This window comes from Drosophila persimilis, unplaced genomic scaffold (assembly GCF_003286085.1).
Source record: "Drosophila persimilis strain 14011-0111.01,24,50 unplaced genomic scaffold, DperRS2 tig00000477-arrow-pilon, whole genome shotgun sequence".
Lineage (NCBI taxonomy): Eukaryota > Metazoa > Arthropoda > Insecta > Diptera > Drosophilidae > Drosophila > Drosophila persimilis.
Genome location: NW_020825313.1, coordinates 2,766,630 through 2,785,045, shown reverse-complemented (window position 1 = coordinate 2,785,045; position 18,416 = coordinate 2,766,630). Strand labels below are relative to the sequence as shown.

General features: G+C 39.5%; 1 protein-coding gene across 1 annotated transcript in view; it reads right to left on the bottom strand.

Annotated features, from left to right (window-relative positions):
* LOC113566061 overlaps positions 1-17,847 on the bottom strand; it is a 57,018-nt gene extending 39,171 nt beyond the window's left edge. Inside the window, exon 1 of the mRNA XM_026989969.1 lies at positions 17,586-17,847. Within this exon, the coding sequence (XP_026845770.1) occupies positions 17,586-17,607 (22 nt within the window). The 5' untranslated portion in view covers positions 17,608-17,847. The remainder of the gene's footprint in view (positions 1-17,585) is intronic.
* Between the last annotated feature and the right edge of the window lie 569 nt (positions 17,848-18,416).

Sequence of the window (18,416 nt, the reverse complement as noted above, 5' to 3'; positions counted from 1 at the left end):
AAGCATCTTGCACATCGGAGACTCAGCCAGCAGCAGTAGGCCAAAAGCTGAACATATTGCTTTATAAAACCCACGATTAGCTCTTTCTACGTCTAATGAACGATCGAACGTCGAAGCGCGGTATTCCTTGCAACTATAATGTAGACCATTACCTTCGGAAATGGCATACTCCACTCGGCCCAAGGAAAGACCATATAAATAGTAAGATGAGTAACGCCCATATATTTCAATGGTTATATGCAGCGATACCGGTTCTGATTTACTTTTGAAAACACATAAATTGATGATCCTGTTTTCACAAAACTCCAAATTTGTCCGTTTTTAAAACGGAAACATTTTCCGTGCCGAAGTAAAAAAACAGTTTTTTATACAACAAAACGAATCTTAATTGCAAAAGAAAACGCAGCTACTCCCGCGACTCTACATTTATACCCGATATTCAGATCTGGGCGCTCGTAAAGACGGACTGAAGACTTGGCTCTTGATGCTGATCAAGAATAAATGTATTTTATGGCATCGGAAAATTCCTTAATTAAAGTTTTAAAAAATATTGATAATTTAAAACAAATAGCTGTCAGACAGTATGCCAGACAAACGCTTAAAGCGGAATTAGTTAAAACTGAGAGGAGAGGGGTTCCAGCAAAAGCCAGCGCTACTGCACAGAAAGTTTCGGAAAAGATTCAGAAAGTTACTAAAGCAAAAGCTACGAGATGAGAGGCTAAATGCAATATGAGGGCGTACTTATGAAAAACAACGAAACAAATTGCAATGATGCAATTGAAAGAATTGTAATGGACAACGAAACTCAAGTTTTTCTTTGGGCTCGAATTTCCCGGACATTATTTTTCTAATACGTTTAAAGGTAGGACTTATGCCGAATCGTGGTAATATTTTTGACGTTAAAGACTGTTTGAAAATCAATTATTAAGAACCATTGTTCAAACATGAACATATTATCGTCGAAACCACTCGCCACTTTCGGCCCCTTGCAGAATGTTCAAGCATAAACATATTATTGTACACATTCACTCATGTATCCAAAAAACTGATCTCTAAAAAAATCAAATAAAATAGATAAGTAATGACAGTTCGGGTGTAAACAAAGATCTGTAGCCCATTAAAAGATACTACAACAAAACACAAGTGGGGAAAACACTTAACCAATGCATTCTTAAAATAACCATAATGTAAGCATGCACTCAAATAGCCACCCGCAGTAAAATGTATCCTTTGCGTTGGTCTAACGATAATTATAGACTACAAAATTGTACCTCCTACCTCATTGTCAAATCATATATAAGGCTCTGATTTTAAGAATAAAATTTAGTTTGAATTTACAACTCAACTCGCAAATATCTAGACTTTTCTTTTAAGGTCTTAACATTTTAGTCCTTCGAGACTCTCCGTTTTTCCCCCCTGTGGTAAGAGCACGGAGTTAAACCAGCTCCTTTGAGACTGAACAAGTGTCTAGTTCACTGACAGCTAAAGGTTGCAAAATAAAAATTCTGATTTCCCTCCTGTAGAAAGGAACAGAGTGTATAAAAAAGTTAATGAAACGGAAGTTTCAATTAATAAGTTTTAAAAATACGAGCTGGACAGGCTGTATTTTTAATAGATAACTACATATGTACAATCTATTGTAAGTGAAAAGAAAAATTTTTTCGTGGCGGTGGCGTTTTCGAGGCCGAAATATCGAAAGGAAAAGAAAAAAATATTTAATCCGAAACATCCGGAAATTCTTAATGGCCAGCAATTGACAAAAAATACAAGTGCCAAAATAACTGCACCTGTGAAAAAATTGATAAATGAATTGGTTTGTGTGTGCCCACTGTGCCAGCGACAGTAACTGCAGCGACCCCAGCAGCAGCCACAATAGCTGCAGCGACATCAGCAGCATCGACATCAGCAACAGTGACAATAGCTGCAGCGACATCAATAACATCGACAATAGCAGCAGCGACCTAAGCAGAGGCAACACCAGCAGCAGCGACAACGATATCAGCAGCATCGACATAAGCAGAGGCAACACCAGCAGCGGCAACAGCGGTATCAGCAGCAGTTACTTCAGCGGTAGCAGTAACAACAACAACAGAAGCAGAATTCATCAGCTAAGACTCATATCTCAAATTGTTTTTAAGTCTAATTAAGTAAAAAAAAAAAATTTTAACTAAGATGTCGGAACAAATAATTAAGCTATTAGAGGCTCAAGCCGCGATAGCAAAGGAGATTAAGAATATTGAAGCTGGTCATTTGACCAGCGATGTAATCCTAAGGTTAGGAGACCTTAAGATCAAAGTTACAGGCAATAATTCTGCACTGTTAGCATATGGAGTAGTCGATCATGACTACTATAAGAGGCAGCAGTACGAAAAAATGATTAAAAATGTAGAGGACATACATAAAAAGTATGTAGAGTCAAAAAATAATGAAACCCTAATGAAAGGGAAGGTAGAAAAAACAAAGTTACAATCAGTGGAGACTGGAACCTTGAAGGAAGATATGAGCCCAAAATTGACAATAGCATAGAAAAAGTATCTGAGGGATTCGACAGAATAGTGGAAAATCTGAAGACGTATTTAGAGCAAACCATGCAGAGGTTTGATCAGGCTAAACTGGGAGAGTGTAGAATCAGAAAGGGAAAAATTGAGTTCCTCAGTACAAAACTGAACTCAAAAACGAGGGGGAACGTTGTGAGTTGCTGCGGACACCGCAACTCTACAGTTATACCCGATACTAAGTCAGTATGGCTCTCCTCCGGCAGACGGCGCTAATATTAAACGAAACGACAAAGAGTGCGTGCGAGAGAGACAGAAAATCAGTCTGCGCGTGACGTCGGGCGCTGCGTAGCCACTGCAAATTGATTTGTTCCTGTTGGCTATAAAAATTATCTGATCTGATCCAGACTCAGCAATCTGATAGATATGGTAATTCTCTATGATTCTGAGTTTTTAGTTTTCTCGAATCTGCAATATTGTGGATGCAACAGATTTTCGTCCTTTGTGTGGGCGGAAGGGGGTAAGGCGAAATTTTGAGATATAAGTTTTATAGTGAGATCTAACAGAAGTGCGGATACCAAATTTGGTTACTCTAGCCTTAATAGTCTCTGAGATTTGTGGTTGCCCCAGATTTTCGTCCTTTGCGGGGGCGGAAGGGGGTGCGGTAGCAGTGACATATCACAGAAGTCTGGATCCAAAACATCGTTGCTCTAGCTCTTGAGCACTAGGCGCTGAAGGGGACGGACAGACGGACAGACAGACATGGCTTAATCGACTCGGCTATTGATGCTGATCAAGAATATATACTTTATGGGGTCGGAAACGATTCCTTCTGGACGTTACACACATCTACTTTCACCACAAATCTAATATACCCCAATACTCATTTTGAGTATCGGGTATAACAAGGAGTTTTATAATAGCTATGAATCAAATGACAGCTTCGAAGACGAAATCGGCGAGTTGGAATTTGATCGATTTGCCTGCTCTTCCGAAAATAGAAGTACCCACATTCTCGGGCGAAGAAAAAGAGTGAGACGGCTTTTCACAAATATTTTGTGAATTAATTCATAACAGAGATAGTCTGAGTACATCTCTAAAATTCAGTTATTTGAAAATCACGATAAAGGGTGAAGCACGGAGTATGGTAGCTCACCTTTTAACTGGGCCGCTAGAAAATTATAATGACGCTTGGGAATTGATGACCAATCGGTATGAAAATAAACGAAAAATTGTTTCGGATCAGCTGAAACTTTTATTAGACTTACCAATGCTAGATCACGATTCAGAGAAGCATATTAAATGGTTTTCTGATTCTATAAATGAGTCAATACATTTAATTAAATTAAAGGTACAATTAACAGAAGAAGTTGATGTGATTTTCGCGTACATTGTGTTGAAAAAATTCAACAAAGATACCTTACAATTATATGAAAGTCATATAAAAAGGACAAAAGATATTCAAGCATTGCCAGATGTAATGGAATTTTTAGAACAACGGTACACTTCTCTTTACACGTCGCAGGATAAAGAGTGGAATCCGTTGATAAAAGTAGAAAGAATAAGTATAAGAAATGCAGCACTTATAAAAGTAAGGGCAAGGAATGGTGGCAATCAAAACCTTAGAGCTCTCATTGATTGTGGGTCGCAATGTACCATAATTTCAGAAGAAGCTGCCCAAATATTAAACTTAGTACGAGAAAGAGCGAACACCGAGGTAAGTGGAGTGTCATCTACAGACTCTTGCACTTCAAAGTACAAAGTTACTTTATCGGTAAAAACTCGTGATTATAATAAAGGTCCTCTAAATATTGAAGCAATTATTCTTCCGAAACTGATGAAAGCTTTACCATTAAAGTCTTTCAATATTGATAAAACTAAGTGGCAAGATTATGTGTTGGCAGACCCTAACTTTAACAAACCAAGTAGGGTAGATGTAATAATTGGGATAGATTTGTATACCCATATTTTAAAAGACGGAGTAGTAAAAATAGACGGACTACTTGGACAAAATACAGAATTCGGATGGATTATATCCGGTTGCACCAAATCAAAAGGTGATAAATTTACTGTGGCGACAACAATTGAAGTTGGGGACTTAGAGCGGTTCTGGGAATTGGAAAGTGAAAAGAATGACGTAGAAGAAGATGTGTGCGAGGAGCATTTCTTGGAAACAACAAGAAGATATGAGAATGGTAGGTATGTAGTTAAAATACCATTTAAAAAAGAAAAGGATCTAGGAGATTCAAAACACCAAGCTATAGCGCGATTTTATAGTTTAGAAAGAAAGCTCAGCAATAATAAAACATTAAAAGAAAATTATGTAAAGTTCATGCATGAATATAAAAACTTAGAACATATGGTAGAGTCCAAAGAAGATGGGAAATATTATTTACCCCATCAAGGAGTCATAAGAGATTCCAGTCTAACGATAAAGCTGAGGGTGGTTTTCGATGCTTCAGCAAAAACCACAAACAATAAAAGTTTAAATGATATCATGTGGGTTGGACCAAGGGTCCAAAAAGCTATCTTCGATATTATGGTGAAATGGCGTAAATGGCCATTTGTAATATCTGCGGACATTGAACAAATTTTCCGGCAAATTAATGTTGATAAAGACGATCAACAATATTTGCATATAATTTGGAGAGATAATCCAAACGAAAAGTTAAAAGATTATAAACTTACAACCGTTACGTACAGCTTCAGCACCCTACTTAGCAACCAGGGTGCTTGTTGCAATAGCAGAAATTTGCAAAAATCAAGCAATTAGGGAAATCATAAAGAATGATTTTTATATGGACGACCTGATGAGAGGTGCCGACACGATACTGGATGCTAAAAAGCATGTAAAGGAAGTTACCCGGGAGTTTAATAAGGTTGGGTTTAACTTGAGAAAGTGGATAACAAATATCCCAGAAATTATAGAAGGTATTAGAGATGACCAAAAAAATAAAGTATTAACCATTGAGGAGAACGAATCCGTCAAAACATTAGGACTACAATGGGAACCGGTTAAAGACGAGTTTAGGTTCAATTTCCACTATGAACCAATTAAGAAAAATAACAAAAGAATAGTATTATCTACCTTAGCCAAGATATATTACCCCTTAGGCTGGTTGTCTCCAGTGACACTTGTCGGAAAATTGTTTATTCAAAAACTTTGGCTAGCAGACAAAAATTGGGATGAAGAATTATCAGAACAGGATACTCGGGAATGGAATTCGTTTAAAAATAGTTTAACAGAGTTAGAGCGCATTCGGATACCGAGATGGCTAAATTCTCAGCACAATAAGTCGATGCAAATTCATGGGCTTGCCGATGCATCCGAAAAGGCTTATGCTGCCGTAGTGTATGCCAAGGTAGATAGTTCTACAATTATAATAGCCAGCAAAAGCAAAGTTAATCCAAAGAAGAATCGGAAAACTATTCCAAAATTAGAACTTTGTGCAGCACATCTTCTGGCAAAATTAATTCAAGGGGTGAAAGTAGCGGTTGGAAGTAATGTAGAGTGTTATGCCTGGAGTGATTCTACTATTACTCTAGCCTGGATAAAGAATGGAGACAATAAAGACAAGTTTATCAGGCGTCGAACTGACGAAGTAAGAAAGATTAAGGAAATTAAATGGGGACACGTTAGAACTGAAGACAATCCAGCAGATGTAGCATCAAGGGGCATTAGTGCAGATAAGCTAAAAGATTTTAAGATTTGGTGGAAAGGGCCTCAATGGTTGCCGAAATCTAAGGAACATTGGCCAAAAGAGGAAATTGAAGAAAAATTAGTTGTTGGCACAACAATGGTAATAGCAAAAAATAAAATTTTTTGTGAATTATTACAAAAATATTCGTGTATGCATAAACTAGAAAGAGTCATTGCATATGTATTGAGGTTTATTCAAATCAAAACCAAAAAGAAAGAATTTCCTTCATTTTTGACAGTGAAGGAGATTAAGAGCGCCAAAGTATTAATAGTAAAACAACAACAAGCTAGCCAATTCGGTTCCGAAATAGCTAGCCTAATTAATAAAAAGGAAATAGAAACAAAAAATAAACTATTAAGCTTAAATCCGTTCTTAGATAAAGACGGATTGTTACGAGTTGGAGGTAGATTGCAAAACTCCAACGCGGAATTTGAGGTTAAACATCCCTTGATTTTAGATAAGTGTCACTTGACGTCTTTAATTATCAAGAATGCACATAAAGAAACATTGCAAGGTGGAATTAATCTGATGCGAAACTATATCCAGCGAAAGTTTTGGATATTTGGGCTAAAAAATTGCTTAAAGAAAAAACTTAAAGAGTGTGTCACCTGTGCTAGGTATCGACAGAATACTGCAGAGCTAATTATGGGAAATCTGCCGAAACACAGAGCTACAATGTCGAACCCGTTTACAAATACAGGTGTAGACTTCGCCGGGCCTTACTATATCCGATGCTCTGAAAACCGGGGGCAGAAATCCTATAAGGGATATATTGCCGTACTCGTATGGGGACAATAATTTAACCTATGAGGAAATGGCAACTCTATTATGTCAAATTGAAGCGGTACTAAATTCACGCCCTTTGTATACAGCTACAAATGATATTGACGATCTGGATGTATTAACACCAGGTCATTTTATAATTGGAAGGCCAATATTTGGCCCGATTGAGACAATTTCAGAGGAAAAAATCGGGAATCTGGATAGATGGAGATTAATTCAGAAAATGAAAAGAGAATTTTGGATTAAATGGAAAGAAGATTATTTGCACACACTGCAACAAAGAAATAAATGGAAAATAGGAATGCAGAATATTAAAACAGGACAGATTGTATTAATAAAAGATGAAACCTGGCACCCAGCTAGATGGCCCTTGGTAAAAATAGAAGAAATACATAAAGGTAGGGACGATAGAGTCAGAGTAGTAACTATAAAACATAAAGACGGGTTGATAAAACGACCTATAACTAAAATTTGTTCATTAGCTGGAATTGAGTCAGAAGAGCAAGACTCAGGAATGACTCCAAAAGAGACCAGAAGTTCTCGTAGTAGTAAAAGGTAATTCAAATCGCGTGTATAGGAAGATAGCAGAGACAAGATAGTTTTGGGTCGAATTAGAAAGGCAGGGTAGTTGGCTCTTCAAAGTTCCAGTAAACACTAATGCTAGAATTCAATGTAGTAACTCAAATCAAGAACTAATTGATCTTCCGCAACAAGGAATTTTAACAATAATACATGGTTGTACTGTGCGAACGGATGATAAAATACTAGTACCTCATCACAGTATTCAAACAGAAAGCTACGAGCCAATTTCATCCTTTTATATAAGTAATATAAGCAAAATACCAAAAATTGTTTGGAATCCATTAACAGTACCATTAATTAACCATACAGAAGAAATGGATAAGTTAGAAACGAAATAAAATTGTTAAAAGAAGGTCATCATGACTTAAAAGGACTTAAGTTCCATCATGTATCTGGACATGCGGCCTTGATTATCGGAATCATAATAATGATAATATTAATAATCTATGCCGTAAGAAGAATTAAAGTAGCACGAAGACTGCAAACGATAGCACTTCCCTACCCACTGTAATGACTGTAAATGATTATCTGTACTTGTAAATATAGCAATAAAGAAAATTTACACAAAACGGTTCACAAGAATCAAAATACAAAACAATTCCACTTTCGGCCCTTTGCAGAATGTTCAAACATGAACATATTATCGTCAATACAATGCCACTTTCGGCCCCTTGCAGAATGTTTAAACATAAATAGATTATTGTACACATTCACTCATGTAACAACACCGATTTCTAAAGAAATCACATAAAGTAGACAAGTTATGACTGCACTGGTGTAAACAGAGATCTGTAACCCATTAATACGACAACAAAACACAAGTGGAGAAAACACTTAACAAATGCGGTCCTAAAATAAAACTAATGTAAGCATGTACTCAAATAGACACCCTCAGTGAAGTGTATCCTCTGCGTAGGTCTAACGATAATTATAGACTACCAAATTGTACCTCCTACCTCATTGTCAAATCACATATAAGACTCTGATCTTAAGAATAAAATTTAGTTTGAATTTACAACTCAACTCGCAAATGTCTAGACTTTTCTTTTAAGGTCTTAACATTTTGGTCCTTCGAGACTCTACCTTGTTTCCCCCCTGTGGTGAGAGCACGGAGTTAAACCAGCTCCTTTGAGACTGAACAAGTGTCTAGATCACTGACAGCTAAAGGTAGCAAAATAAAAAACTTTGATTTCCCTCCTATAGGAAGGAACAGAGTATAAAATAAATTAATGAAACAGAAGTTTCAATTAATAATTTGGAAAAATACGAGCTGGACAGGCTGTATTTTAATAGATAACGAAAGATGTATATCTATTGTAATTGAAAGATAATTCGAGGCCGGAACATCGAAAGAAAAAAAAAATAGTAATCCGAAACATCGAAAGTACTTAATGGCTAGCAATTCAAAAAACAAAAAAAGGGTGGCAAATAACTGTGACTTTGAGAAAATAAATAAATAAATTGGTTTGTGTGAGCCCACTGAGCCAGCGACAATAACTGCAGCGACAGGAAGATCAGCGACAGCGACAGTAACTGCAGCGACAGGAAGATCAGCGGTAGCAGTAACAACAAAAACAGAAGCAGAATTCATCAGCTAAGACTCATATCTCAAATTGTTTTTAAGTCTAATTAAGTAAAAAAAAAAAATTTTAACTAAGATGTCGGAACAAATAATTAAGCTATTAGAGACTCAAGCCGCGATAGCAAAGGAGATTAAGAATATTGAAGCTGGTCATTTGACCAGCGATGTAATCCTAAGGTTAGGAGACCTTAAGATCAAAGTTACAGGCAATAATTCTGCACTGTTAGCATATGGAGTAGTCGATCATGACTACTATAAGAGGCAGCAGTACGAAAAAATGATTAAAAATGTAGAGGACATACATAAAAAGTATGTAGAGTCAAAAAATAATGAAACCCTAATGAAAGGGAAGGTAGAAAAAACAAAGTTACAATCAGTGGAGACTGGAACCTTGAAGGAAGATATGAGCCCAAAATTGACAATAGCATAGAAAAAGTATCTGAGGGATTCGACAGAATAGTGGAAAATCTGAAGACGTATTTAGAGCAAACCATGCAGAGGTTTGATCAGGCTAAACTGGGAGAGTGTAGAATCAGAAAGGGAAAAATTGAGTTCCTCAGTACAAAACTGAACTCAAAAACGAGGGGGAACGTTGTGAGTTGCTGCGGACACCGCAACTCTACAGTTATACCCGATACTAAGTCAGTATGGCTCTCCTCCGGCAGACGGCGCTAATATTAAACGAAACGACAAAGAGTGCGTGCGAGAGAGACAGAAAATCAGTCTGCGCGTGACGTCGGGCGCTGCGTAGCCACTGCAAATTGATTTGTTCCTGTTGGCTATAAAAATTATCTGATCTGATCCAGACTCAGCAATCTGATAGATATGGTAATTCTCTATGATTCTGAGTTTTTAGTTTTCTCGAATCTGCAATATTGTGGATGCAACAGATTTTCGTCCTTTGTGTGGGCGGAAGGGGGTAAGGCGAAATTTTGAGATATAAGTTTTATAGTGAGATCTAACAGAAGTGCGGATACCAAATTTGGTTACTCTAGCCTTAATAGTCTCTGAGATTTGTGGTTGCCCCAGATTTTCGTCCTTTGCGGGGGCGGAAGGGGGTGCGGTAGCAGTGACATATCACAGAAGTCTGGATCCAAAACATCGTTGCTCTAGCTCTTGAGCACTAGGCGCTGAAGGGGACGGACAGACGGACAGACAGACATGGCTTAATCGACTCGGCTATTGATGCTGATCAAGAATATATACTTTATGGGGTCGGAAACGATTCCTTCTGGACGTTACACACATCTACTTTCACCACAAATCTAATATACCCCAATACTCATTTTGAGTATCGGGTATAACAAGGAGTTTTATAATAGCTATGAATCAAATGACAGCTTCGAAGACGAAATCGGCGAGTTGGAATTTGATCGATTTGCCTGCTCTTCCGAAAATAGAAGTACCCACATTCTCGGGCGAAGAAAAAGAGTGAGACGGCTTTTCACAAATATTTTGTGAATTAATTCATAACAGAGATAGTCTGAGTACATCTCTAAAATTCAGTTATTTGAAAATCGCGATAAAGGGTGAGGCACGGAGTATGGTAGCTCATCTTTTAACTGGGCCGCTGGAGAATTATAATGCCGCTTGGGAATTGCTGACCAAGCGGTATGAAAATAAGCGAAACATTCTTTCGGATCAGCTGAATCGATTACTAGACTTACCAATGTTAGATCACGATTCAGCGAAACATATTAAATGGTTTTCTGATTCTATAAATGAGTCAATACATTTAATTAAATTAAAGTCACAATTAACAGAAGAAGTTGATGTGATTTTCGCGCACATTGTTTTGAAAAAATTCAACAAAGATGCATTACAGTTATATGAAAATCATATAAAAAGGACAAGAGATCCAAGCATTGCCAGATGTAATGGAATTTTTAGAACAACGCAACACTTGTCTTTACACGTCGCAGAATAAAGAATGGAAACCGTTAAAAAACGTAGTGCATTATGGCATAATAAAATAAAATTGTCCGCTATGTAAAATGGCAGGACATGCCATAATTCACTGCTATAAGTTTAAGGGAATGAGTCCGATAGATAGAGGCCAGTTTATTAAAAAACAGTGCCTTTGCACAAAATGCTGTAGGCATGATTTGTATAAGAAATGCTTATCTGAAATTTTATGTGGGATTTGTAAAAAAACTTCATCAAACGATGCTCCATATTCGCTACGAAAAAAGGGAAAATGTTAACACTTGCTTGACAAAAGAACAAGCCACAGTACTTATAAAAGTAAGGTCAAGGAATACTGGCTATCAAAACCTTAGAGCTCTCATTGATTGTGGGTCGCAGTGTACCATAATTTCAGAAGCTGCGCAAATATTAAACTTAGTACGAAAAAGAGCGAACACCGAGGTAAGTGGAGTGTCATCTATAGACTCTTGCACTTCAAAGTACAAAGTTACTTAATCGGTAAAAACTCGTGATTATAATAAAGGTCCTCTAAATATTGAAGCAATTATTCTCCTGAAACTGATGAAAGCTTTACCATTAAAGTCTTTCAATATTGATAAAACTAAGTGGCAAGATTATGTGTTGGCAGACTGTTAAGCTATTAAGCGTTTTTAATAACTGTTGCAATTTTTGAAGTTAATGAAAGTCGAGAGGTTGTATATAATTCACAATTTATTTGCATAGGTAAACCAACTTATCGCGTATGTACATATGGGGATGATTGGGCGCACGATTGATGCGAGGATGTTAATCCAATAGCTGCGACGATTAGCTTAAGACTGACAATGCAAGGGCTGACGGGCCAAATTGCCAGGCCCTATGCAGCAAGCGAGCGAGAGAGTAGGATAGCCCGAGAGCGTTAGAGTTGCTCGGGCCGCTGTTAAGCCGAGTACGAGAGATTGCGATATATAGAGACGAAAGAATTCCGCTGCATGTGCATATGCGGTCACAAATGATCTTTACAGTGCGCGTTGGAAATGACAACAACAACAAAATGCATTTCCTTTGGGTCGCACCACTGGCAATAATTTACAATATTTAAGCTGCTTGACCCGACATACTCCCCCCGTTGGAAGCCTGACTTTCAACAGCATCTTTAAGGGGCAGCAGGCACAGCTTGTTGACTGCGCGCTTGGTGATTCCAGATGACGTCTTCAGCACAGCAACTCGGGAAACGCCATCTCGTCCAGGCAAAAGCTCGACCACTCTCGCCAGTGGCCACTTCTCACTTCTTATCCTTGACAAGAACCAAATCTGCGACTGTTAAACTAGGCTTCGCAGTGCGCCACTTTGAGCGCTGCTGCAGGGACGTTACGTACTCCTCCTTCCACCGGGACCAAAAGAGCTGCTGCAGATACGAAACGCGCTGCCAGCCGTCCAGGCGATCGAAGTTTAGCTGCGTGACGTCAGGCTCAGCGAACGAAGCAGGAGGGCCACCATTCAAGAAATGCGCTGGAGTTAGAACATCTAGATCGGCAGGGCTCTCTGAAATTGAAACTAAAGGTCTTGAATTAATCACTGCCGTGATGTGGCACAACAGCGTCCGCTGCTCGTCAAATCCAAGAACCGAGTTGCCTATCGCACGGTAGAAGTGGTACTTGGCCGTCCTTACTGCAGCCTCCCATAGACCACCAAAATGAGGAGAGCTGCGGAGGAATGAAATGCCAGTCTATAGCCTCGACCAAGCAAAAACCCAGCAGCGCCTTCTGATGGTCAGCGCTGAGGACCAGGCGCTCTAATTCCATCAGCTCATTCTTAGCGCCGACAAAATTGGTTGCGTTGTCTGACCAAATTTGCCGCGGCTTTCGTCTGGTACATATGAAGCGCTTTAGTCCATGTAGAAAAGCAACTGTGGACGAAACAAATGAAGACGCAGACGTAGCACTTGATTGGAGCCTTGTGGCGTGCCTCCGGATTGTAGAAAAACGGCCCACAGAACTCCACGCCTGTGATCTCAAAGGCATGAGAACCATCGAGCCGCTCCTTTGGAAGATCCGCCATAATATGCTCCAACACCCTGGGCTTCAGTCGAAAGCATCTTACGTACTTGTTTACCGTCTTCCTCTACCCAATAGGCCAATATTGGGATCGAATTTCCAAGCAAAGCTCGAGGACCAGCGTGCAGATTTCGCTCATGAAAATGGGAGATTATTGCAAGAGTCAGTGGATGGCTGCTGGGCAAGATGATTGGATGACAGCCATCAAAATCCAACGAAGAGTTTTTTAGTCGATCCATGAATGGCGATAACGATGCGATTGAGCTCGATGGGGATACTGCTCCCCTTGCCCGCAGTGACTTCATGCCCTCCCATAGCTGAGTACGCTGGACTAGTCGTAGCAATACCTGGGTTCCATGTTCAATATTTGAGACAGTGAGTCCGGGGCGCCGAATTCGGTTGCAAAACTTGTCAATGTACATATCCGAAAACGCGTTGCAAAGGTTCAAATGAATTCGCATACTTGGAATCAGCAACAATGTCCATGTAGGGCGATTTAACCAGAAGAGCCTTCCGACGAAGTTCAAGGGCTGGCTTATCAGGTAGCACAGTGGGTGGCCAGTCATCTGTGGAGCCGCAAAGAAATGGAGGACCATGAGGACCATGACCAAAGAGGTGACTCATGCACCTCAGTCGGATGAGCCCCTCGAGACCGAATGTCGGCTGGGTTTAAAGCTGTAGGAACATAGCGCCATTCCATTTTTTCGGTCATTTCCTGAATCGTTGACACCCTATTTGCAACAAATATATTAAATCTTGACGGCTCGTCCCGAATCCAAGAGAGCGCAACGGCAGAATCACACCAACAGTAACACCTTCCCTTGTCCTTGTCCTCTTCCGGAACTCCATCCAGCACAGCACGGACGTTCGAACAACATTTCCTTAACCTGAACTGACCTCTAGACAAAATTCCAGTAGCTTGCTCCCGAATTCGGATAGCCTCCTCCTGCGAGCTGGCTCCAGATATCAAGTCATCCACGTAGAAGTCACGGCGAAGGATTTCAGCTCCAACTGGAAACGCCATCTGCACGTCCATTGCCAACTGATGCATCGCTCGCACAGATAAATAGGAGGCAGACTTCGTCCCATAAGTACCGGTGTCCAATTGAAACACACGCAAGTCTTCTTCCCTGGAGTTTCTCCACAGAATACACTGCAAGTTGCTATCCTCGGTCGAGACTCTTACATAACGATACATCTTACAGATATCCCCCGTAATCGCAACGGCGTATGACCGAAATCGAGCAAGAATATGAAACAGTTTGGGTCGGATTACGGGACCAGCCATTAAAACGTCGTTCAGGGAATATCCAGATGAGGTTGAAGCGGATCCATCAAAAACGACGCGAAGCTTGGTCGTAGAACTATCTTCCTTCATGACGCAATGGTGAGGCAAAAAATATCGGCAGTTGCTGATTGACTGAGCCATATAGCCCAAATCAAGGTACTCCTTTATAAATGCTGCATACTGAGATTTAATATCAGGGCGACGATCAAACTTTCTCTCAAGGGTCGGGAATCTACGAACCGCTTGATTGTAAGATTCTCCAAGGAGATCCAAATTATATTTTGCTGGCAGACGAACACAATAATCGCCTTTATGTAATAGACGGAAATGGTGGACAAAGTGTGCTTCACAATCTAGCTCTTCTTTGGTAGACTTTACTATTGGTTCGATGCAATTTTCTTCCTCCCAAAACGTCCGAAGAAGCACCTCAAGCCGGTCCTCTGGACTATTATCCTCAGCAGCTACGGCCCGAGCGCGAGAGACCATCAACGAGGAACCTTTTAAACGCGAAAAACCTCCAGACACGACCCATCCCAAGCGCGTTTTCTGAATTGAAGGCAATCCTGGCAGTAGCTTGACCTGACCAACACACAGGAGTTCGAAAAACAGACTTGCGCCGATTAGCAGATCGACGCGCTGCGGCTTATAAAACTCCGGATCACCTAGTGGTATGTTAGAAGGAATGTTCCAGTTTTGAGTGTCAATTCCAAAGCTTGGCTGTCGATCGGTTATGCTAGAGGCTACAATGGCAGTGATGAGAGTTGAGTAATCCGATGAGCGAGAGTGCAGGCTAACATTGACCGAAAATCTATCCGTGACGAAGTTAGAGTCGCCTATTCCCGAGACTGCAGTCGATGATTTCATTTTTCGTAGCTGAAGCTGATTCGTGAAACGAGAAGTTATTAGATGCAACTGGGAGCCGGAATCCAGCAACGCTCGGCAGGGAACTAAAACTCCGGAACGATTTTTGACTAAGACCGTAGCCGTGGCAAGTAGAACAACACCATTCCTGAGATCTTGGGTAATAAGGGCAGACGCTGAAGTAGAGGGCTCAGTGGTATGCTCAGCCGGCGTAGTCTCAGACAGCGCAGACTGAGATGGAGTATACGGCGCTGATTTCTCTTGGACTGCGGTATCTTCAGGGCTACCAAAATGAAGGAGGGTATGGTGTCTACCCCCGCAGGTACGACAGTTGCTCGAGGTGCACTGAAGTAATCGATGCCCTGTTCTGAGACAATTTATACACAACGAAAGCCGCTTGGCTTCTTTATGGCGATTTGTGGCGATTTATGCCCCGCGCAACATGCACGCTTACGGGCAACGTTATAAAAACATAAATTTCAAGGCAAAGAGTAGACCCACCATACTGTCTAGAGCTTGGACAGCTTATTGGATTATTGGTAATCGAAAGTTTAAAAAGTTGTTGGAAGCTGCCGTTAAATAAAAAATTTCTCCGTTGTTAAGGTTACAATTTGGCGTTTATTGTGCGATATTATTTGTGTGTTTATTTTAGAAGCAGTGGCCGTGAACTTAGCTTTAGGTGTTAGGTGCTTTCGACGAAAAGGACTGACCGACTGCCAACGGAAGGGTCGAATCAGTGGATTATGAGTAAAAAGGACGTTGCATATGTGTGTGCTTGTATGTACTGAGAGTGTACATAGATGAGCGCGATAACAGATAACTTAGAGAGAGGTTATTGACGTTACTTAAGAGCTATGAACGGTTGTTGCTCCGAACAAAAGTCTTTCAGAATACATAGAAAAAAAATGGATGTGTGCAAGCATTAGGGTTACTATCTATGCAAAGGAGGAGGCTAAAGCAAAAAAACTACCAAAAGAAAGCGGGAACTTTGTAGGAACTTTTACAGCCAATTATCTGTCAGAACATATGTGAGATTGTATGATTTATGTAACGAATACAACATATTTTAAGTGAGTAAATGCCGGAGTTGGTATCGGATCCGATGACTGCCGCATAATCTCTCTCTCTTTCAGTCTTTTGGTATCGCTGTTCGAAACAGGGACGAATTGATTTGTTGGTTAATGCGGGGAGGGTGGAATTTTGGTAGGAACGCAACGCACAAATCAATCTTAATTTGGCTCGTATGCTCACGCTTGCATGGGAGACTCGAAAAACATAGAGAGAAAGGGAAAAACCACGACCATGTTTAATGTTAATGTTAATTCTGTTTTAATTCTTGAACTTCCTTTATCGTCTTTTCACCTAATGATCTAATAGATCTCGCTCCCCTTTACAAGGGGTGCGCACGAGGAACAGTGTGGGTGTGTGAGAGAGAGAGAGAGAGAGAGAAAGCGAGAGCAAGAAAGAGAGAGAGAGAGAGAGAGAGAGAGAGAGAGAGAGAGAGAGAGAGAGAGAGAGAGAGAGAGAGAGAGAGAGACAGCGAGACAATGAGTAAGGGAGGGGAGGGGAGGGGGCGGCGCACGGTGGCGAATCAGACGAAAAGTGGTGACAAAAGTCGTAGATTTCTTTTAACGCTTTGCATACAATATACGCATCTAATAGTTTTTTCCAGTGCTTTTAAAAATCAAATTTTCAAATAATCGGACTTTAAGTTTAAAAGAAATGAGCACTCAAAGTTGAAAATTGTTTCGGTATGCAAAATTTGTTTTAACTTTTATTAAAATACTGCGTCTTTTAGGTGAAAAAAAAACTATGTAACGTATTATTGTTTTTGGTAAAAATAAACTAACTTAAATTGTTTCAGTGTTCACAGTTGTACAAAACAAAATAAATAAAAAATTTGTGTCGTCACACTAGCTACAAAGAAGGATCAATAATACGAGAGAGAAACACACGAAGCATCCAAGCATCAACTGAAGATGGTAGAAATTCAGCACAGCGAGAATGGGAGACAATAAACTGGCTGGAATTCTGCACGGCCGGAATGGAAGAAGATCAATTGAAGATTGCGGGAATACAATTCATCAAACGACGAAATTTTACTTTTGAAACAGTCAATCACCTTTTCACAAATTATAGTCGCCCCTTAAAGTCGAATGTAAAATACCAGTATTACCACTTATAATTGCGCATTTATGTAGATTACGTGCTATTTTAGCTTCTGTCTTAATTAGTGTATTTACTTAAAAACACATAAAATCAAAATTAAATTTGACATGGTGAAGCCATTCTTCAATAAATCAATGATATAGTAGCCACTATTGCACTTACCACTTAATCGTTCAAAAGTCATATAAGATATTGTCTTTCCTCTCCTTGGGGTGTGGAATGCCAGCTCACGATTAAAACACGTAAGTAATTGAGCTCGGTTTCCCTTTATGAAGTCACTTGCAGGATGACTTGGTATTTATAAGTGCAAATCAAGAGCAAGCCAATCGCACCTATTTAAAGTAACATTCAGTGCATATATGCAATGATTGTGAACAATTTTATGTGTGGTAGTATTTCAGTGATTAAGCATTTGAAATAGTAACCCTGGACACGCTTGTACCTCAAAATATTTATTTCTTTTTGGATGTGCAAATTTCTGTAAAAGAAGAAAATTATTTTGTTGAATTTGTAGTATTTCAGTGATTAAGCATTTGAAATAGTAACCCTGGACACGCTTGTACCTCAAAATATTTATTTCTTTTTGGATGTGCAAATTTCTGTAAAAGAAGAAAATTATTTGTTAAATATGTACTAATACCTAAATTTTTAAAATTATTAAAAAATTATTTAACAAAAAAAACGAGGGTGAACGTTTTGAGTCGCTGCTACGGCCGCGACTCTATATTTATACCCACTACTCAGTCGAAATGGCTCCTCTCCGCCAGAGGGCGCACACATTCTACTACAAAGACATTCTACAAAAACGAAATCTAACGGCAAAATACGGCATTTGAAGGGTTGGTCAAGCGGCTGCACTCTAACGACAAAACAAAAACATAAGGAATGAATATATTTCGACTTTTCCCGAGCTTTTAAAGTCCAACATTTCTGGAAACAATAACACAAAAAAATATAAATTTGGCATTTGAAAGCTTAATATAATCCAGACGG